General features: G+C 39.0%; 1 protein-coding gene across 9 annotated transcripts in view; it reads right to left on the bottom strand.

Annotated features, from left to right (window-relative positions):
• LOC122212807 (ankyrin repeat domain-containing protein 26-like) overlaps positions 1 to 23,295 on the bottom strand; it is a 101,141-nt gene that overhangs the window by 62,175 nt on the left and 15,671 nt on the right. For 7 of the 9 annotated variants that reach the window (XM_042926778.1, XM_042926788.1, XM_042926779.1 and 4 more), the window contains 3 exons: positions 16,135 to 16,171; positions 10,338 to 10,410; positions 7,071 to 7,273 (listed from right to left, as the gene is read on the bottom strand). In XM_042926778.1, the coding sequence (XP_042782712.1) occupies positions 16,162 to 16,171 (10 nt within the window). In that variant the 3' untranslated portion in view covers positions 7,071 to 7,273; positions 10,338 to 10,410; positions 16,135 to 16,161. Of the gene's footprint in view, positions 1 to 4,550; positions 4,603 to 7,070; positions 7,274 to 10,337; positions 10,411 to 16,134; positions 16,172 to 22,453; positions 22,825 to 23,295 lie in introns of those variants that run through there. The other 2 variants (XM_042926785.1, XM_042926787.1) reach the window with 2 other exon arrangements.

The following is a 23,295-nucleotide window of genomic DNA, read 5'->3' as shown; positions in this document are numbered from 1 at the left end:
ACTAGTCACTCTGAGTGTGAATAGATTCAATGCCCCAATCAAAAGACACAGGGAATCAGAATGGATAAAACACAAAACAAAACCAAACAACAAGATCCATCTATATGCTGTCAACAAGACACTGATTTTAGACCCCAGGACACTTCCAGATTCAAACTGAAGGTATGGGGAACCACCTATCATGCTACTAGAAGTCAAAAGAAAGCTGGAGTCGCCATACTTCCAACAGACAGACTAGATTTTAAACCAAAGACTGTAGTAATGGATTCAGAAGGGCATTGGATCATAATTGAGGGGTCTATCCATCAAGAGGAGCTAACAATTGCAAATGTTTATGGCCCCAAAGCGAAACGCCCACACATATGAATCGATGAATCAGAAACATGAATAAATGTATACATACAAATACCATGATTGTAGACGACTTAAAGACTCCTGTCATGGCCATAGGTGGATCGCCAAGGCAGAAAATCAGTAAGGAAACACAGATCCAATGTGTCATTCGACCAGATGTATTCAGATATACATAGATATATATTGGCCTTAATATATACATTTATATACATGGATATCAGTACAGATATATTGAAATCTTTTCATTTCACAACAGTAGAATGCACATTCTTCTTAAGTGCACATAGAACATTCTCCAATATAGATCACATCCTGGGTCACAAAACAGCCCTCCACAAATATAAAAGGACTGAGATCATACCATGCATATTTTCAGATCACAACGCTCAGACACTTGGAATCAACCACAAGAACAAAAATTGGAAAGCCTCCAAATGCATGGAGGTTACAGAACTTCCTACTCAAGAAAGAATGGGTCCACCAGGCGATTAAGGAAGAAATTAAAAACCATAAGGAAGCAAATGAAAATGAAAACACGCAATCCAAACCCTTTGGGATGCAGCAAAGGCAGTCATTATAGGAAAATACATTGCAATCCAGGCCTATCTCCAGAAGCAAGGATGGTCCCAAATACAGAAACTAACTTCTCTCCTAAATGAACTAGAAACACAGCAGCAAAGAAAGCCCAACGTCAGCAGAAGAAGAGAACCAAAAAAGAGTAGAGCAGAAATAAATCCTATAGAATCCAAAAACAAGGTTTCACACATCAGTGAATAAAAGAGATGTTTTTTTTTTAAATAAACAAAGTTGATAACACCCTAGCCACACTTCTCAAAAAGAAGAGAGGCCCAAACAGATAAAATCACAAATGAAAGACGAGAGATCACAACCAAAACCACAGAAATACAACAAGAATCCGAGGATACTATGAAAAAGTATATGCCAACAACATGGACAACCTGGAAGACATGGACAAATTCCCAGACACCCACACACTACCAAAAGCCAAACGGGAAGAAATAGAAAAAGTGAACAGACCCATAACCCGTGAAGACATTCAATCAGTTATTAAAAATGTCCCAACAAATAAGAGTCCTGGGCAGGATGGCTTCCCAGGGGAATACTACCAGACATTTAAAGCAGAGTTAATCCTTCTTCTTCTTCTCAACAAGATACTAGCAAACGTAATGCAACGGTATATTAAGAGAATGATTCGCCAGGATCAAGTGTGATTCATTCCTGAGCGGCAGGGCTGGTTCAATATTCACAAATCAATCAACATGACACATCCCATGAAGAGAAGAAAGGATAAGAACCATATGATCCTGTCAATAGATGCAGAAAAAGCATTTGACAGAATACAGCACCCTTTCTGAATACAACCCTCAAGAAAGTCGGTAGAAGGAATAGACCTTCAAACCCTAAAAGCCACATATGAATGGCCCACAGCTAATAGCCTCCTCCATGGAGAAACACTGAGAGCTTTTCCCCTGAGATCAGGAAAACGAAGGGATTTCTACTCTCACCACTGTTGTTTAATATGATGTTGGAAGTCCTAGCATTAGACATCACACAACAAAATGAAATAAAAGGCATCCAAGTTGGCAAAGAGGTCAAATTTTCACAGTTTGCAGATGACACAATACTCTATGTGGACATCCTGAAAGCCTCCACCAAAAAAACTGCTAGAATGGATACATGTATTCAGCAAAGCTGCAGGATAAAATATCAATGCACCCAAATCGGTTGCATGTCTATACACCAATCATGAAGCATTAGAAAGAGATATCAAGGAATCGATCCCATTTACCACTGCACCAAACCATAGCATTAAACCTAACCAAAGAGGTAAAAGATCTGTATGCTGAAAACTATAGACAACTTATGAAAGAAACTGAAGAAGACACAAAGAACCTGGAAAATATTCCATGCTCATGGGTTGCAAGAACAATCATTGTTAAAATGTCAATACTACCCAAAGCAATCTGTACATTCAGTGCAATCCCAATCAAAATAACAGCAGCATTCTTCACAGAACGAGAGCAAACAATCCTAAACTGTGGAGAGAACCACAAAAGACCCAGAACAACCAAAGTAAGGTTGAAAAAGAAAACCAGAGTGGGGGAGTCATCACAATCCCGGACTTTAGCCTGTACTACAAAGCTGGACTCCTCAAGTGCACGGTATTAGCTCCAAACAAGCACAGAGGCCAATGGAATATAATGGAGAACCCAGAAATGGGCCCACAGACGTGTGGCCAACTAAGCCCCAACAAAGCAGGAAAGAGTAGCCAATGCAAAAATGACAGTCTTTTTAGCTAATGGTGCTGGGAGAACTGGACAGCAACATGCACAAGAGTGAACCTGGACCACTTTCTTACAGCTTACACAAACATAAACTCCAATTCATGAAAAAGGTAACCGTGAGACAGGAAACAATCAAAATCCTAGAGGAGAAAACAGGCAACCACCTCTCTGACCTCAGCTGCAGCAATTACTTACTTGACATGTCTCCAAAGGCAAGGGAAATAAAAGCAAAAGTGAACTTTTGGGACCTCATCAAGATACAAAGCTGCCACACAGCAAAGGCAACAATCAACAAACCTTAAAGGCAACCGACGGAATGGGAGAAGATATGTATTTGCAAATGGCATATCACATAAAGCGTTAGTATAAAAAAGTCTACAAAGAACTTGCCAAACTCAACACCCGAAAACCAAGTAAGCAAAGAAAGGGGCAGAGGACGTGAATAGACACTTTTCCAAAGGAGACATCCAGATGGCCAACGGACATATGCAAAGATGCTCAACATCACGCATCATCCAGGAAATACAAATCAAACCCCACTGGGATACCACCTCAATCAGTCAGAGTGTGGTGGTGACATTCACAACTCCGGAAATAAACAGATGTTGGCGAGGATATGGCGAAATGGGAACCCTCTTGCACTGTTGGTGGCAATGTAACCTGGTTCAGCCGCTCTGGAAAACAGTGTGGAGGTTCCTCAAAAAATTAAAAATAGAATTACCCTACAACCCAGCAACAGCACTATTAGGCATTTATCCAAAGGATACAGGAGTGCTGATTTGTAGGGGCACATGTACCCCAGAGTTGATAGCAGTTCTATCAACAATCGCCAAATTATGGAAGGGGCCCAAATGTCCATCAACCGATGAATGGCTAAAGAAGAGGTGGTGGTCTATCTACAATGGAATAATACGACTCGACCATGAAAAAGAATGGAATCTTGCCATTTGCAACACTGTGGAAGCAACTGGAAGGTATGATGCTAAGTGAAATGTCAGTCAAGAGAAAGATATCATATGTTTTCACTCATATGTGGAATTTGAAAACTTCACACAAGACCATAGGGGAAGGGAAAGAAAAAATAGTTACAAATACCTAGAGGGAGGCAAACCATACAACGCTCTTAAAAGACAGAGAACAAGCTGAGGGTTGATGGGGGTGGGGAGTTATGGGGGCGGAAAAAAGGGATGGTGGGCATTGAGGAGGGCACATGTTGGAATGAGCCCTGGGGTTATCCGGAAGTGATGAATCACGGGAATCTACTCCTGAAGCCAAGACTACACTGTACACACTATATATTACCTAACTGGACACTAAAGTGTAAAATAATAAAAATAAAGAATAAATAAAGAATAATAATGAAAACAGGGGAGGGGCGCCTGGATGGCTCAGTCAGTTAAGTCTCTGAATTTGGCTCACGTCATGAGCTCTTGGTTCATGAGTTCGAGCCCTGCATCAGGCTCTCTACTGTCAGCACATAGCCTGCTTTGGATCCTCTGTGCCCCTCTCCCTACCCCTCCCCTTCTCCCTCATGTTCTCTCCTCAAAAATAAACAAACACTAAAAATATTTTTAAAGAGTAAAATAATACAATCACAAAAGCAGGGGGATAAAAAACATGAGATTCAAGATTTCAACTCTATATTTCAACGTTAGTTTAAGGATGTAAAATATGCTTTTACTAATATAGACAAATATTCATTTCTGTAATGAATGGCATTAAGAGTCATAAAATGTTTTAACTGTGAAACATTAATTCAGGATTTTATAAGAATACTGCTTTTTAAAAATTAATCTTGGGACACCTGGGTGTCTCAGTCAGTTGAGCATCCAACTCTTAGTTTGAGCTCGAGTCATGATCCCAAGGACGTGGGATCAAGCCCTGAGTCAGGTCCACACGAAGCATGGAGTCGGCTCGCGATTCATATGCTCCCTCACTCTCTCTGAAGAATCAACATTAAAAAAATAGTAAAACAAATAAAAAAAATTAATCTTAAGGGGCAAGACTTAAAGTATAGAAGAGAAATACAGGATTACAGAATTTTGAGCCATTTTCCAGAACTACCATGAAGTCTAATATAAATATAAAAACCGATTTAAAATTTCATATAGTTTTATTATTCCACTGGGAACAGCATATGAAGAGCTCTAATTTCCTATCTACACCATATTGGAAGGTAGTTAAGGACCCGAGAAGGAATCTAGCATTAAGCAACTAATATGTTTATGATCATCCAATTTGAAGATTTTAAAGTCTTCAAGTACATGTGTGATTATCAAGCAGGACTGAACATTCCCAGGCAGAAAGAAGAAAGGGACTAAAAAAAAAAAAAATCAACTCAGCAGTCTTTCTCAGTTTTACACATGAAAGAATTTACATGCTAAATTGAACAACTATGAATACTAAAGTTTCCCCTGAATAACATAAAATGTATCTTGGGGTGCCTGGGGGACTCAGTCGGCTAAGCATCCGACTTCGGCTCAGGTCTTGATCTCATGGTTCCTGAGTTTGAGCCCCGCGTGTCAGGCTCTGTGCTGACAGCTCAGACCCTGAAGCCTGCATCAGATTCTGTGTCTCCCTCTCTCTCTGCCCTTCCCCCACTCATGCTCCATCTCTCTCAAAAATAAATATTGTTTTAAAAATGTATCTATTTTCGGAAATCTTCAAAAAAGTAAAAATCATCTCCTATAAAGAATTTTGAATACTCTCTTGGAAACCTTTCCTGCCTTATGATTCTGTCATGACAAAGAGTTCATATTAGACAAAAATTTATACATGTTGAGTTCATTCATTTGGTATGTGTGCATGTGTCTATTCTATGCAGATACTATTAAAAAAAGAGTGGCACCTGGGTGGCTCAGCTGGTTAAGCATCCAACTTGATTTTGGCTCAGGTTATTCAAGCTGTGTGTCAGGTTTGACACCAGCAGCACAGAGCCTGCTTAGGATTCTCTCTCTCTCTCTCTCTCTCTCTCTCTCTCTCTCTCTCCCTCTGTCTCAATCTCTCTCTCTCTCTCTCAAAATATATAAACAGTTGAAAACTTAAAATTAAAAAAAGATAATTCAGAATGCAGAAAACATATTTTATATATTTTTTTTCTTTCAGAGTGTGGCAGCTTAAGTGGCACCTGGGTGTCTCAGGCAGTTAAGCATCTTGATTTGGGCTCAGGTCATCATCTCGCAAACCAGTTTGTGAGTCTGAAATATGTGTCGAGCTCTGTGCTGACAATGAAGAGCTTGTTTGGGATTATCTTTGTCTCTCCCCTCTCTCCCTGTCCCTACCCTGCTTGCTCTTTCTCTCAAAATAAATAAGCTAAAAAACAACAACAACAACAAAAAAAAAACAAATTCAGTGTTGCAGCTTCAAATTTAGTTTTTCATTTCACAGATAAAGAACCTTATTTACATCACCAGAAATTTTACTTAATTAAAAGAATAAATGTTTGGGGCGCCTGGGTGGCGCAGTCGGTTAAGCGTCCGACTTCAGCCAGGTCACGATCTCGCGGTCCCTGAGTTCGAGCCCCGCGTCAGGCTCTGGGCTGACAGCTCGGAGCCTGGAGCCTGTTTCCGATTCTGTGTCTCCCTCTCTCTCTGCCCCTCCCCCGTTCATGCTCTGTCTCTCTCTCTGTCCCAAAAATAAATAAAAAACGTTGAAAAAAATTAAAAAAAAAAAAAAGAATAAATGTTTATTTCCTTTCTTTCTACTCAAAAAGACCTAAAATATACCAAGATTATACCACACAGTAAGTTACCTTAGAAACCCCAAAAAGACAATAGCCAAAAAGTGAAAATTCGCAATCAACCTGGTATGGCCTGAAACAGATTTCACTTTGCATTCCTTAGAAACAGGTTTTGCTAAACTAAATCTAGGATATCACCTTTATTAAACTGAAACGTAAGGGCAAAAATTTCTTCCAGTTCTTCACAGACATCAGCTGTAAGTCATTCAGAAGAGTCTAAGCATTTTTTTTTGTTACCTGGCTTTTTTTTTCTTAATTTGCACTTAAAATATTTTCTCCCACATTTTATAATTTAAAGAGCATCTGCTCTGCCTTAATCCCACTATTGCTGCTGTGATTTTATGATACTTTCTCTCAGCTCTTCATACTTTAAGTTCCTCTCGCCCCTCTAAAATGAATTCTTCCCCTTCACCCCCCTCCTCATCTTCATATGCATCGAGCTATTCTTTCCAGCTGCTTTCTCCTTCTTTGCTTCCATAAAGGCATACCCGAGAATTGTCTACTCCCACCAAGCTTTATAAATTTCAATCCTGTACCTTCCTCTCTGTTGTCATTACACTGATTTCTATTATGATCTTGAGGACTTCCGTTTCTTCCTAAGATTCTTTTCATCATTATAAGGAGCAAGATGATAGTATGGGGTGGGGGCAGTATAAAACAAAACAACTTACCTTTGCAAGACCAAGGACAGCTAACGTCTTGAGAGAAGGTTTCAGAAGAGATTTAGATGATGGTAAAATAGGAAGACAATCACCATAAACTCTGGCTGGTGGTTTGGAAAGAGTTTCAGCCACATCTTAATTTTCAGAATCAGGATTGTTGTCCTCAGATAAGGTTCCGCCTTCTGGTTTCACAGTGCCACGTTTTGCCCTCACTTAGTAGAAAACAAAGTAAAGAGGACATGAAAATATCTGTAACTTCAAATAAGTGAATAACACAAGAATGGACAAGAATTAGTGAATAATAAAAGTCTCCCAATAGCTTAATGTTTTTCATAAATTGCCAAGAAGAAAGCAGTAGCTTTGCTACGCGTGGTTTCGGGACATTCTAGAATAGAATTAATAGCTTTAAGGATTACAAGAATCCAATTCAATAAAATCATTGTAATATTCACCATTACCAAATGAGCACCATTACACAAGGAACACAGGTTTTGGAATCATTCAAATGTAGATTCACATCTCAGTTATGCCGTTTACTATTTATTACCAGTCTCCATTTTCTCATGTGGTGAGGATTACAAGAGATCTCATAGGTAGTGTCAAAATGTTACTCGCCGTACCTGTAACTGATTAATATCGGGTAAATGCTTTACCGAAGTAACCTCAGATAAATATTGAACCCTAGGTACTTGAAAGCATGTTGAAAATACTAACACTAAGAAATTTAAATATGTTATCTTGTGAAGTGTTTGCATGATTTATACTGGCATGAACTATCTCTTGTAAGAGAAAATATTCAAACTTACTCTTCAGTGGTATCGTATGTTGGTAAGTTGGAATTGCAAATAGTTTAAGTAGCTTCTGCTTCTTAAAACACTAAAGACAAATATGACTGTTAAATATAGCTCCTTATAGGACCCCTGTGTGGCTCAGTCAGTTAGGTGACCCACTTTTGATTGCAGCTCAGGTCACGAACTCACGGTTAGTGGGGTTCAAGCCACACATCAGGCTCTGTGCTGACAGTGCAGAACCTGCTTGAGATTCCCTCCTTCCCTCTCTGTTTGCCCCTCCATACTAGCACTTGCTAATTCTCTCTCTCTCTCCCTCCCTTTCCAGGAGAAATACAAACATTACGAAAACATTTAGCTCAGATCCTTCCAAGAAAGAGGAAAAAAGAATAATAAACCTTGTGGGTCAATGAGTCATGGATGAAAACCACACACAGACAATAGAATTCCATAACCAATATGTTGACAATGGATTTGACAGAAAGTGATGTACTAAAAGAACAGACACTATAGAAATGTTTTCTGCAAGGAAATATTATTATAGGGGTAAACCATGAAAAAAAAGCATGGTGGGGGGAACACGTAGGTGGCTCAGTCAGTTCAGCGTCCAACTTCAGCTCATGAGTCATGATCTCAAGGTTTGTGGGTTTGAGCCCCATATTGAGCTCTGTGTTGACAGCTGGGAGCCTGGAGCCTGCTTTGGATTCTGTGTCTCCCTCTGTCTCTGCCCCTACCATGCTTGCACTCTGTCTCTCTCTCTCTCGCTCCAAAATAAATAAACTTTAAAAACATCAAAAATACCTTTAAAAGCATGGGGGGAGAAGAGGAAAAAAGGAAAAAAAAATAAGACATGACCAATCAATCAAGCATGAGCTTGGGACAAGGAAGAAAAGGAGAAATGTGAGCAAAATAAGGTAAGTGGAAACAACATACACTTTTTAATGGGTACATAAGTAGGATTGGGAATATACTATGAACAATAGTCTCTTTTAAACCTTTTAAAGATATATATAAAATCTATACGTGAAACAGAGGCTTCAATTCACAGTATATCCCTAATAATACTGACTTTTATCACTCTACAGTTATCTGGTTATAAACACTGTAATAAAGAATTTAAGTTTTTTCACTATAAAAAATGTTCAATTACTGGCATCTATCACTTCCGAAAAGCTATAAATTATTACTAGACTAACACAAGAACAGAAAAAGAGAAGTTCCTAACACATCAACTTTCACTATGGAAAAAGAATTGGGAATGAGAATTCTAGGACGAAATGTGAACCATCAAAGGATGCATGTAATGGGGCACAGATGGGGTTACACAAACAAAGGGTGAGGACTTTTTCTCTGCAATTCTAAGCTCAGAATGGGAGGATACTAAAAATAAACTGTAACCTTCTTTCTTATGTAACTCCTGATTTCCTCAGTAGAATTCATTTGCGTTTATATGTATTAAACGCTAAAACGGAATATAAACTGAAGCCTTACTTTTTAAATTCAAATATTTAATTGTGATATATCATGCGTATTTCGTTACTTTTCAAATTCCATTCTATGGAATTCCATTTCCCTATTCATTTATTCACATTCGAAAACTATGACATTGCTCCTTCCAAGCAAGACTTTATTCTAGGAGCTCCAGAAGTCAAACAAGTATGTTTCCTAACCTCCAGTAGCTTATAATGATTTAGGGGTTTGAAATGAATATTTAAATAAATATCAGATGTCTGAAACTTTAAATTTTATAATCTGACACAAGGACCAAGAGGAGATATTTTTCAAAGTTAGAATATGGAAGACTTCTGAAATTAGAAATTTAACAACTTGGCTATGAAGAGCCTCTGCTCATAGAGCTACTCTTTTCAAAAACACATATTCTTCAGGGAGATTCACAATTTTAACTTACTCTTCCTGGAGTTATTTCAAAACTACAGGGAAACACCTTTGTGAGGTAAATGTTGAGAAATAATGTAAACATCTAAATTTCTACATTTTCTAATATGATTTTAGTCTAAATGTAGAACAAAGGATAGAGCCAAAGGAAAATCCTGTATCTCACCAAAATAAAACTTGCCCGGGGCGGGGGGCAACCTACAATAGATACTTGGACCCAATCACGTTTCATTTAGGCATGAGTATTATCAGTCATGTTAATATCACAGTAAGAATCCTTATCCTTAACCAAATGACATATTTCCTCCATTATGGGAAAGCTTTTCCCAATATAATTTGACGGTCATTATATATTTTCCAGCCCATTCTTTTATCAGCCTCCACCTCTAGGATTTACCAAAGTAAAACAAAACAAAACAAAAGAAAACAAAACATTCAAAGCGTCATGTATCTGTAAAGTGGATTGATCTTGCTAACTTTCCATTACACACATAAAATGATGATACACAGGCTCGTCTTAAATTTTCAGAGTAAATAAGGGAGAAAACTCAATTCAGAGCAGGAAAGTGAGTTTCACAGGAGGGTACTTTACCTTGGTACCAAAATCTAAGTCTTGGCTAGCTGATGTAGACCATGAATCATCAGGACCAGGTTTGTCGGAAAGCCTTTAGAGCAAAAATACACAACAAAAACATGTTCATTTATTTAAAACAAAATTTCAAAAATTAAATGAAAGTTCAGCTGTTTATTAAACGAAGTTTCTTGGTATAATTAAAAGTTGGCCTCTGATTTTTTCATTAAGTTTTATTTTCATTCCAGTAATAGTAACATCCAGGGTTATATTAGCTTATTAATATAGTGTTTCACCAACTACATACTCACTCCGGGCTCATCATGACAAGGGCACTCCTTCATCTCCATCACCTCTTTCACCCCTCCCACCACTCACCTCCTCTCTGGGAACCATCTGTTTGTTCTCTGCAGTTAAGAGCCTATTTCTTGGTTTGTCTCTCCCTTTTTTTTTCCCTTTGCTCAATTGTTGTTTCTTAAGTGCTACATGAATAAAATCATATGGTATTTCTCTTTCCCTGAATTTTCTCACCATACTACTCTCGGGCTCCATCCAGGTCATTGCAAATGGCAAGATTTCATTGTTTCATGGTTGAGTAATATTCCAGTGTGTGTGTGTGTGTGTATGGATTACATATACACACACATACATACATATAGGACTTCTTCTTCGTTCACTCATTTGTCAGTGGACGCTTGCACTGGCTATTGGAAATAATGCTGCAATAAACACAGGTGTGCGTGTGTCCCATGGAATTTGTGTTTTTGTATTCCCCTTGGTAGTATCCAGTAGTGCATTTACGGGATCATAGGAGATTCTGTTTTTAATTTTTTGAGGAACCTCCATACTGTTTTCCACAGAGGCCGTCCCCATTTGCATTTCCACCAATGGTGCAAGAGGTTTCCTTTGTCTCCACATCCTCGCAAACACTTGCTTCTTGTGTCTTGGAGTGTAGCCATTCTGACAGGTGTGACGTGGTATCCCGTTGTAGTTTTGGGGAGCATCTTTACATGTGTGTGTTGACCATCTGTATGTTGTCTTTGGAAAAGTGTCTGGTTATGTCCACTGCTCATTTTTAAACTGGGCTTTTTTGGCGGGGGGGGGGGATGTTGACTTGTATCAATTTTTTATACATTGTGGATACTAACCCTTTACTGGATTTGCAAAACATTTCCAAAATTGTTCTCCTATCCCAGAGCTTGCCTTTTAGTTTTGACGGTTGCCTTCACTGTGCAAAAGCTTTATAGGTTCATGTAGTCCCCATAGTTTCTTCTTGCTTTATTTCCCTTGGCTCAGGAGACATAACTAGTAAAATGTTGCTACAGCCAAAGTCAGAGAAATGACGGCCTGTGCTCTCTTCAAGGATTTTTTATGGTTCCAGGTCTCACACTTAGGTCTTTAATTCATTTTGAGTTTATTTCTGTGTATGGTAAAGAAATTGGTCCAGGTTCATTATTTGGCATATGGGTTGTCCGGTTTTTCCAACACCATTTGGTGAAGAGACTGCCTTTTCCCCACTGGATAGTCTTTCCTGTTTGTGGAAGATGAACTGACCATACAGTGGTGGATTTATTTCTGGGTTTTCCATTCTATTCCATTGAGCTATGTGGCTATTTTTTACGCCAGTACCCACCATACTGTTTGAATTACTACAGCTTTGAAAAAAACTTGAAATCTGAGATTGCGATACCTCCAGGTTTCCTCTTTTTCAATATTGCTTTGGCCACTCAAGGTCTTTTGTGGTTCTATACAACGTTTAGGGTTGTTTGTCTACCTCTGTGGCAAATGCTGTTGGTATGTTGACAGGGATTGCATTACATCTGTAGATGGCTTTGGGTAGTGTAGAGACTTTAGAAATATGTATTCTTCCCATCTATGAGCATCGTATGTCTTTCTCTTTCTGTCACCTTCAATTTCTTTCATAAGTGTTTTACGGTTTTCAGAGCATAGGTATTTCAACATTTGGACCCTGTTAAAGAAATCGTGGTTTATATACACAATGGAGTACTATGTGGCAATGAGAAAGAATGAAATATGGCCCTTTGTAGCAACATGGATGGAACTGGAGAGTGTTATGCTAACTGAAATTAGCCATACAGAGAAAGACAGATACCATACGGTCTCACTCTTATGTGGTTCCTGAGAAACTTAACAGAAACCCATGGGGGAGGGGAAAAAAAAGAGGTTAGAGTGGAAGATAGCCAAAGCATAAGAGACTCTTAAAAACTGAGAACAAGCTGAGCATAGATGGGGTGTGGGAGGGAAGGGAGGGTGGGTGATGAGTATTGAGGAGGGCACCTTTGGGGATGTGCTCTGGGTGTTGGATGGAAACCAATATGACAATGAACTTCATATATTGAAAAAAAAAAAACTTTCAGTTCTCTATTTTGCCTCCACCTCTCCTAACCTGTGAAATCTCCAGGAAAGACCCAGTCTGAGTTTGCATAACCAAGTGTGACAGGTAGGGAATTCTATGAAATGGTTGAAAATTATATCTATAAATGTTACCACAATGACTTCTCACCTCACATCTGTCAGAATGGCTCAGTTTCAACACACAGGAAACAACAAGGGTTGCTCAGAGTGTGGAGAAAAAGCCTGTGTGCACTGGTCATGGGATGTAAACTGGTATCGCCACAATGAAAGCCGGTATGGAGGGGCCTCAACAAATTGAAAATACAAATACCATAGGATCCAGTAATTCAACTACTGGGTATTTATTTACCCAAGGGAAATGGAAATACTAATTTGAAAAGACATATTCACCCCTGTCTTTATTATAACATTATTTACAATAGACAAGATATGGAAGCAACCCAAGTGTCCACCAATACATGAACAGACCACACACACACATACACACACACACACACACACACACACACACACACACACACAATGGAATATTATGCAGCTATAAAACAGAATGAGATGTTGCCATCTGCAACATCATGGATATACCTAGACGGTATGAGGCTAAGTGAAATAATTCAGAGAAAGACAAATCCTATATGATTTCACTTCTATGTAGAATCCAAAAAGGGGAACAAATGAACAGTGAAAAAGCTGAGATGAAAAACAGTGAAAAAGCATAAATGCAGAGAATTGACTGTTGCCAGAAGGGAGGGGAGGTGGGGGGATGGACAAATGGGTGAAGGGAAGACGGAAGTTCAGGGTTCCAGTTATAAATGAATGAATCACAAGGCTCAAAGGTACAGCACAGGGAATCTAGTCAGTGGTATCGTAATAGAATTATACATTACCAGATGGGAGCTACACTTATGGCGAGCATGGTGGAACATCCAGAGTTGTTGCATCACATATTACATTGTGTGTCAGGTAGATCTCCGTTTAAGTAAATATACCAAAGTTAAGGTTTCTATGTTATGAGTGGAAGTACTAACTAGAGATTAAAAGATTAAAAGCTCCCAAGGCCAACTTTGTTCCCACACTGGTCTTGGCTTATTTAGGTCCATAATAACCAGAAGACTTTCCAAGCCTTGAGGGGCATTCAGCTACCCAAGGAGTAGGGTGCGAACAAAATGGTCCCGGTAGTTGAGCCTCTATTTCTCTATACTGTGCCTGAATATTTTCTTCCCCATGAGCTCCCACTCCTACATCACTCTTCGGCATGGCTCTGTGGCATTCCCAACCTTTCAATCTTTAGCCTGTGAAGGCACAGACTCCTACAACAAGGATGGGCTCAAATGAGCGAGGGTAGCAGCCATGTCTTGCTCCTGGAGAACAAGCTAATTGGGAGTCTCAGTCATCCACACAGTCATCTCAACATAGGCATGTTATCACCTATCCAGATGAAGCTCCCTTGCTGGTTTGACAAGTCAGTCCTACCCCTGCCCAGCCCTACAGGTACATGGGAAGGGTATCACAGATTTAGGAAAAGAGGTGGAGTGAGGAGACAGCTTGCCTTGGGCCATACATCTCTGTTGTTCAGAATCTCCACCCCCACCCCCAATTCCTTGAGAGGATCTAAGTCATCCTTCCCAAGTTCGGAAGGGAGTAGATGGTATCATATTTCTATTTGCTGTAAACAGACTCTTCCCAGAAGCTCAAATGATTTTTGATCTCTCTCATCAGAAAATCTGAGGTATGCTCGCACCTTCAATGAAACCAACACACACAAAAGCAGAAACCTGGTCACGACCCTCTTGAACTCTCTATTTGAATATGCCTTTCTAAACAATTCCCCTAATCCTGGGTCTTTCATCCCTGTCATTCACGTTTATCTCACTTGGCATAAACCCCAATATTCTGATATCTTTTCTCAAACTCTTATTCCTATCCAAATCAGTGATGTTCTTCTTGAAACCTGGTCTCCTCTGCTAATTCGACTCTTACTCTCCTTCATTGTATTCATTAGACCCACTCCCCAGCTTTCTATTATTAAAACATTTTCCTGCAAGATGAAGACAAAAAACAAAGAAAGAAAAGAAAAGAAAGAAAGAAAGAACGAAAGAAAGAAAGAACCCGAATTTTAATTTCATTTCTGTCACTTATCATATCCAAACAGGTCACTTCAATCTCTTTTGAGTTTCAAATTCTCCATGGAAACAACCATTGGACAGGGAGGTTAAACATAGGTTGAAGTGCCAGAGGGTATTTTGATGAATTAATCTCTGAGGTTCCCCAAATCTTGAGATTCTAAGTGCTTGTGATTTGGCATCTGGAAAAATGGAGAGTCCTGAGCTGGCCGAAGTAGAAAAATTAATGGAAAAAAAAAAAAGAAATACCAAGAAAACCAGAGAAGAAAGTCAAAAGGCAAAAACACAGTACAGAAAAGTCATGGGAAAAAAATCTCCAAAAAAAGAAAAAGCTTCCTAGAACTTGTCAAGGGTACTAGCCTAAAGGGAAACCAGACTGGGAACTTAGGCAACACAGAATCATATAGCAATATCCTCGAAATAGAGGCTGAATTTAATTAACATAACATGGTCTACAATAAAATATCCCTCCCTTACAGAATGCTCATTTGTGTCAAGAAGAGGGGATATCACTACATCTGAGGTGCTGCCTGACTAGATCTTGCTTATTATGTAAAAGCCGTGACACCATGGCCATAGCTGACATCCACCCTAAAATCTCGGATGGTAAAAACAAGGGACTAGTTACCACTGCACTAATAACTTTTGTTAGCACTAGTGGTCAAATATATGAGGCCATGTGCTTGGACTAACCTGGGTTCTTAAGAAAACCCTAAATTAGAGTTCCGACATCATTACCTTTGACATTCTGAGTTGATCTGCCCTAGGATCTGTATCTTCATCTCAGTGCTGCTGAGGAACCAGAGAATGGATGTGGAAGCTACACAAGCTGACGGGCAAACCCCCAGGTCAGCTACTCATTAACTATGGAATCATGGGGCGGGTAATCAACCTCCCTGAACCACAGTTGCCAAAGTAATAAAAAGTAGGCTACAATAGCACAGCTACTTTGCAAAGTTATACAATGACTATATAACTGAACAGATGTTACGAATAGGATATAGTGTCTAGTCCAGGGTAGAACACTCAACAACTGCTTTTGTTCTCTGCGTTCCCTTAGGAAACACGTAATTTTCAGTTCATTCATTTACTTTCCTTTCCTTTCATTTTCCGTTTCACTTCATTTCATTCATTTATACTTTGAGAGTGAGTGCCCACAGAAAGAGGGAAAGATATCTCAAGGAGGCTGTCAGCGCAAAACCCGACGTGGGGCTTGAACTCACAAACCTGAGTTGAAATCAAGAGTCACACCCTTAACCGACTGAGCCCCTTCAGGTGCCCCAACAAATGTCATTTTTACAAATCCATAAAAATCCTACCTGGTTATAGAGTCTTCCTCAGTATTTTTATCTGCTCCTAAGGAAGAAAGCAAAATTCATGTTAAATCCACAATCGAAAAATAGAGGAAATTACAAGTGTACGGCTTATGATTTGTTAAAAAGTATTGCTTTGGGACCACACCTGGAAACGACACTACACTGAATGGAAATTATATGATTGGTAGTCTTAAAGCACTAAGAAATTTTACTTTATCCTCTTTATTGACCAAAAGCAAGAATAGGTTTTATTAGAATTTGACACCTACAGGTGAACTGATGTTTACAATGACCATCACTGATTGACTCTGACACTGGAGGAAAATGGTATCGTTAGGAGAATGATTATCATGAGCTGACAATGTCAAACTGAAACTGGCATGATGTTTCTGGACTTCCACTCCTAGAGGAGTTAAAAGAGAGTATGTTTATTTTGCTGTCACATGGCAGAACTTCCCCAGCCCTTCAGTAGAGACTGTTCAGTTTAGGATGAAACACCCCCTCACAAAGTGTGGTCTATAGCTATTGTACTTTGCAGCATGGCCAAACCATAGCAAACAGACTCTCCCTGGCCTTATTTCCAATGGCAAGGTAAGTAAGAAGGATTTGGCATTCCAGTTTGATAAAGTTCTAACCTCTTGAGATGGTCTCCTTCCATTGCTAGAGAGTCTATCTAGACCCACAGTACATCACAGAGGAGGATGATCCCAATGTGAGTGCTATGTAGTGGTTCATGATGTCATTTTTCTTAACCCTACCCATTAGGTGACACAAATCTAGAGAAATCATGCTTTTTTTCATGGAAGGCATATATCATCAGATCCTCTACTGATGAGCGACAAAACAAAAGGGCAAAGAATATCTTGAATGCGCACATTCAATTACGGAGGAAGTATAATTTTCTAAACATTCAAAGATATCCACTGTATGATTCTTACTATATGACACTCTGGAAAGAGCAAGACTATGAAGGTAAGGGTTGGGGTGAATATAGGGATAAAGGGGCACAGCACAGAAGAGTTTTAAGGCAGTGAAACTCACACAATACCACAATGGTGGATTCACATCATTACACATTTGTTAAAACTCATAGAATGTATAACACCAAGGCCGAACACTAATGCAAATTAGAGACTTTGCCTGAAAATGATGAGTTAGTGTCCATATAAAATGCACCACTGTTGTCAGGGTGTGTGGGTAGCTCAGTTGGTTCAGCGTCCAACTCTGGATCTGAGCTCAGGTCATGATCTCACAGTTCATGGGATCAAGTCCTGCATCAGGCTCTGTGCTGACATCACAGGATCCTTTCTCCCCTCTCTCTCTGCCCCTTTGCTGCTCACACACATGCATGTTCTCTCGCTCAAAATTAGACAAAGGAACTGAAAAAAATATACTACTAAATTGGACCACTGTCATGCAAGATGTTGACAACAGGGGAGGTTAGCCGTGTACGGGAGCATGGTATGGTATATAGAGACTCTCTGTACTTTCTATTATATTTTGCTGTGAACTTAAAACTGCTGTAAAAAATAAGGCTCATTAAATGTAAAATACAAAAACAAAAAAACACGGTATCCACTGAAGCTACCCTTACCATATATTAACGTGTGATACAGTCACCTTGAAAATTAAGATAGAGATCAAAGGAACAAAATAGGGGAACTGTCTTCCATATGCAAGTATATGAAAATACATGAAGCAAAATACAAAAATACAAAAGTTATTCGTATACTTAGGCAAGAAAACAATTAGTGAATATGATCAAATATCTTATAACTATAAACAGGGATTCAGCACTATAGGAATCAAACCTGGGTTTGCATATAATCAAGAGATTTTATTCTAATTTTAAATCAAAAATCATTATGCTTATCGTATCTAAGAATCATAATGAAAGTTTAGTCACTTAAAAAAAGATTATAATGACCTAATATTGCCCTAGTAATTTTTGTACAAATACCTACTTCATACGGATGATGAAACTGAAACCAGTACCATAGTAACCATCATATTACTAGCTAGTAAAATAAAATTTGAAGACACCACCAAAAATGACGTCAGGGCTATAATTCCTATACAGAACAGGTTTCATCCAGCAGGCCAAAGATGGCTACCCTCAGAACATCCTACTTGAATGACTGGCCCTTGGTTGTTCCCTGGGATCTTGGATTTAAGGAGGGTTCCCACCATTCCCTAGCTGGTTAAGAGTGGCTTACTCTGCCTAAGTGCTGGTACAATCATTGTGCTTAAGGCCGTACAATTGATTTCCTTGGTGGAAACCTGGAATTTTGGGACATGCTAAGGAGAAGATGCCTGTGTGATAAACATTTGATGAAACCTCAGGCACTGAGTATCCATAAGCTTCGTACTGGCAGACATTTCACTTGTGCTGTCCTAATATGATGTTGGAGGAATTTAGCACATCCTGCTCACTCCATAGAAAAAGATTCCTGGAAGCGTGTGCTTGGTCTCCTCTGGCCTTCACCCCATGCACCTTTTCTCTGTTCTGATTGGCCTTTCTAGCCTGTCCCCATACCAAACCACACGCAAGAGTACAACTATATGCTAAGGTCTGTGAGCTCTTCTAGTCAATAATCAAATCTGGGTGTCGTTGGAGTGGCTCTAGCACAGCTGTGTTATACGAAATTTTTATTATTTGGGTTGATGTCTTACACATGGTTAACAGTCAGAAGGTTATGTCACAGAATACCTTTCCTGGAAACTCTTTTTCTTGGTGTTTGCTTTGAAAATTCCTACATTCCTACATATCCATTTGAAGAAATGTTTAAAAGGAATAGATGAAATCATGATGTCAGAAAGTGTGAAACAAGCATCATTCTTATTTTACACAGAAACAACAAAAAAAAAGAGAATCCTGGTGGTTGCCACTATGTTCTACCATATAGAAGTTCCTCTCAAATATGAAAAATCATTTAATTTACTCCAACTAACTAGGACTTAGTTCATTTTTCTGGCAGAACGGAATCAAAAGAAGTAACAGGGATAGTTCTAGAAAAAACAGAACTATCAGACCCAGTTTAAAAACATACTACTGATTATAGTTTTCTGTTTCTTTCGTTTCCTTAATTTCTTAGAAAATTAAAAATATAGTTCACCTACTAAAGGCAGTTACTGCCGAAATAATCAAAAAGTCATAATTAATGTGTCCTCATTCCTGCTGCTCTCCTCTGTTCATCTGATAAGTCCTACTCATTCTTCATGTCCAATTTAAATGCAGAGGCACAACCTGGAAACCTCTGAATCTTCTGAGAGTTCTCTCTCACCCCCTAACTTTTTATATTCAGGAATCACAAATTCATAATAACTATACTGTTTTGGTCTCTGCTTTATCTTTCCCCTGCCACTGCCCTAGTCAAACATGAGTTCTTAACTGATGATTTTCGCAGGGAAAAATAAAATCCACCAAATATTATTGTTATTTCTAAAATGAACAAAAAAATTAACCAAAACAAATGAGAAACACACAAGGCTTAGGAGAAGAAATTAATGGAATAAATTGAACCCCCTGACGTTTTCAATCCACACAGCTGAAAGTTTCACAAAGGACTATTACTAGGCTAAGAAAACAAGAGCTTCCTTTGTCTCCCAGTCTCTTTATGTGGTTTCCTATAACCTATCCTCCTTACGAGGGTTCAGCAAACTATGGCCACAGGCCAAATCCAACCTGCCATCTGGTTCTGTAAATAATGTTTTATTGGGGCATAGTCCCATGTCTTCACTTACATATTGCTATGGCTGCTTTCATACTACAAGGGCAGAGCTGAGAGACCACATCACCTAAAATATTCACTGACTCTTTAGGAAAAAGGCTTGGTGATCTGTATTTTATGCCATAACCAGAGTGTCCTACTCAAATCTAATCTTAGTAGTCTTCTGCTTCAAATTCTCCAAAATCCCTGCATCAAATACTGCTGGCTCCCTCCCTAAGAGCCATTCCATATTCTTCATTCTTGCTAGAGAATCACAACTTTATTTGGATATTTACTGTCTCCATACACAAAGAAGGTGGCCTCACCCTGGCTCCAAAAAGAGAAAAGATTATTCTAAGCTAATCACAGTACCTGATTTACCAGGGACCAGTTTAGGAATGAGTATGTGACATAACCTAGTCTTTACAATGTTAGAGGAAGTCTACTGCAAGCCTCTTCCTAGTGAAAAGAAACACCTAAAGGAAAGCAGTCCTTCCCACCCACTGGATGTTGCCATGCGAGAATATGATACCTGGAGCTGCTGCTAATCAGCCAGCCCGGAAAGGAGAAATAAAAATACCACCAACTCCAAAAATGAACAAGAGACGACTGGCATCCTGATGACATCAGTGAACCATCAAAACATTTCTGGTTCCTACTGTTTTAGTTACTGTAGAAGTCACCTATTATTTGCCACTAAAAGCATTCTATTGAAGAAATTTCCCAAGGCTTATCGGGTAAGATCTACTCCTTTCTATAGCACGAACAAACTTCCATAAGCTTGTCTTACCTAGGTATTCACCTCATTCCCAACCATTGCCATAGCACACGTTTTCTACCAGCAAAACCCAACTGCTCATAAATCCTGCTAAGTTCACTCGTACACCTTCGCCTCTGCACTGCTGTGTACTCCGCCAAGCACGTAATCGTGACAGTTTACAAACAGTGTCAAACATACAAATGTTGGTCCTTCTGCCTCTCTATCTGGCAAACTGAACTCCTCACTCTGCACGCTTACTGTAGATTCTACCCCGTCTTTGAAAAATCGGATTCTTCACCGTGAACTTATGGTAACTGGAACAAATGCCAATGCAAAATAACAATGATAATTATAAGCTCTACGAGACTCTGGCACCTAGTAAGCACTAAATAGAGTAAATAATACAAATGGCAGTGGTAACAACAAAGTCCTGGGGTGCAGAGACTGGTTTTTGAATGTTTGTATTCTACAACAGGATAACACTTAGTAGCTAACAGGCACTTAAGAGTTACATGTGAAGTGAACAAATGGACATGAATAAAAATTAATTCCTTTGAAAATTATTTTTAAAAACCACAGAAACTTTTCTGTTTCAAAAACCGCAGGGACAGCTCTATTCTGTTATGAGCACTTTAATGATCAAAACGCTGTCTGTTCTATCTTTGCCTTTCCTGTAACTTCCAAAACTAACCTACAGAAGTCCTTTGGTAACAGTCTTCCAAGTTAAAGTTTTCTTCCTACTTTTCAGATTGTACAGTGCACTAGGTGCCACAACTAGGGAGCAACAGTAGCATTTGTGTGTGTGTGTGTGTGTGTGATTGTGAAACATCTTTGTGCTGTTATTATAATTTCTGGAGCCCAAGTTGCCCTATTTGAATACTTATGAAGATAAAATTTTGACTAATGGCAACAGATTATCTTATTCTAACAAAATTACAGTGTCATGACAATTCTCCAACAAACAGAAGAAAACATTGTTCTAATGAAGTCAACATATCTCATCCTGGATTTGTTGTTGTTGTTGTTTTTAAATGTTTATTTTTTTGAGAGATACAGAGCATGCATGTACAGGGGAGGGGCAGAGAGAGAAAGAAAAAGGAAAATGCCACACAGGCTCTGAACTGTCAGCAACGAGCCCGACAGAGAAGTCTGACACAGGACTCCAACTCACCAACTGTGAGATGATGATGACCTGAGCTGAAATCAAGAGTTGGACACTTATCCGACGCAGCCACCCAAGCGCCCCTCTCATTCTGTCTTGATTTATGAGGAGTGAAGTTGATAATGGTGAGACCTTGTTGATACAATATGTGTAATAACATATGCCTCTCAACAAGGCATTGCTTTTCTTCGGCACTCCTGGAAGCTATCTGTAAAAAACAATCTCATTGGCAGTGCTGCACACTAGCTAAGATTTGCAGTTCTTATTATTTGCCATTTGTTTATGGTACCAGGAAAGTACTGTAGAATTCCCAGTTTTAGGGCTGGTTCATTTTTTAATGAGACAAATCACTAGGTAACAATACTTACTAAATATAATCCATTTGTAAACATTTTATACAAGATCCATTTTTATAACAAGTGCAATCTGTTATAATATGCTTATGGAGGAAACATAAAACATACTAACTTAAAAATCTTTTTTTCCTCTGGGCACCTGGATGGCTCAGTTGGTGAAGCATCTGACCTTGGCTCAGGTCGTGATCTCGCAGCTCACGAGTTCAAGCCTCACATTGGGCTCTCTGCTGTCAGTGGTGGAGCCTGCTTTGGGTCCTCTGTCTACCTTCCTCTGTCCCTCTCCTGCTCGCTCTCTCTCTCTCTCTCTCTCTCTCTCTCAAAATTAAAGAAACAGTTAACAAAGCATTTTCATATTTATTACACAAAGATGTCACATGGTATTTTAGGGGTCATGACTAAAATAATGAATTTCTTTTCAGATAATACTGCCTCATATTTTCAATTACCTACAGTTAACTTCATAAATAATTCTGAACGTTAGACTATAAAGAAAGAAATTAAGAAAGAAAAAAATATGCATGCAATTTACACATTGGTGTTCTTTTCTTCATTGTTCTTTCATTATCAAAACACCCTTACTCTGACTTTACTTATGTTAGGACCACCAAGAGCAATTCACTATGTAAAGTCTTACCAGCATTGCTGTTTTGCAAAGAATTTTTAAGCATGATTTCTTCTTTATGTCGGCAAATTATTTTCTAACTGCTATGTATAAAAAAGGGTGATAAATAATATTACTATTTTAACGCTGATATGAAAAACATTTACCAAATACATCAAATTCTTAGAGTATTTCAAATAATAACAGCAAATATCAAAACTTGAATTACCCCATATACTTCAAATTTATACGTTCTAGAAGCTTTTCATTAAGTCTGTACTTAAAGAAGAAAAAAACAGGAAGATGAACCAGTCATGAATTGAGGGCATTCTAGCTTAGTAAATTAGAACTAGCTTGCCAGGGGCACCTGGGTAGTTAAGCGTCCAACTTTAGCTCAGGTCATGATCTCACGGTTTATGGCTTTGAGCCCCACGTCGGGCTCTGTGCTGATAGCACAGAGCCTGGAGCCTGCTTCGGATTCTGTGTCTCCCTCTCTCTCTGCAACCACCCCCACCCCAGCTCGTACTCCGTCTCCCTCTATCAAAAGTAAATACACATCAAATAGAAATGAGAAT

Source organism: Panthera leo (genome assembly GCF_018350215.1).
Source record: "Panthera leo isolate Ple1 chromosome F3 unlocalized genomic scaffold, P.leo_Ple1_pat1.1 chrF3_random_Un_scaffold_30, whole genome shotgun sequence".
NCBI lineage: Eukaryota > Metazoa > Chordata > Mammalia > Carnivora > Felidae > Panthera > Panthera leo.
The sequence above is the reverse complement of the archived record's forward strand: the minus strand, read 5'-3'. Positions and strand labels throughout refer to the sequence as shown.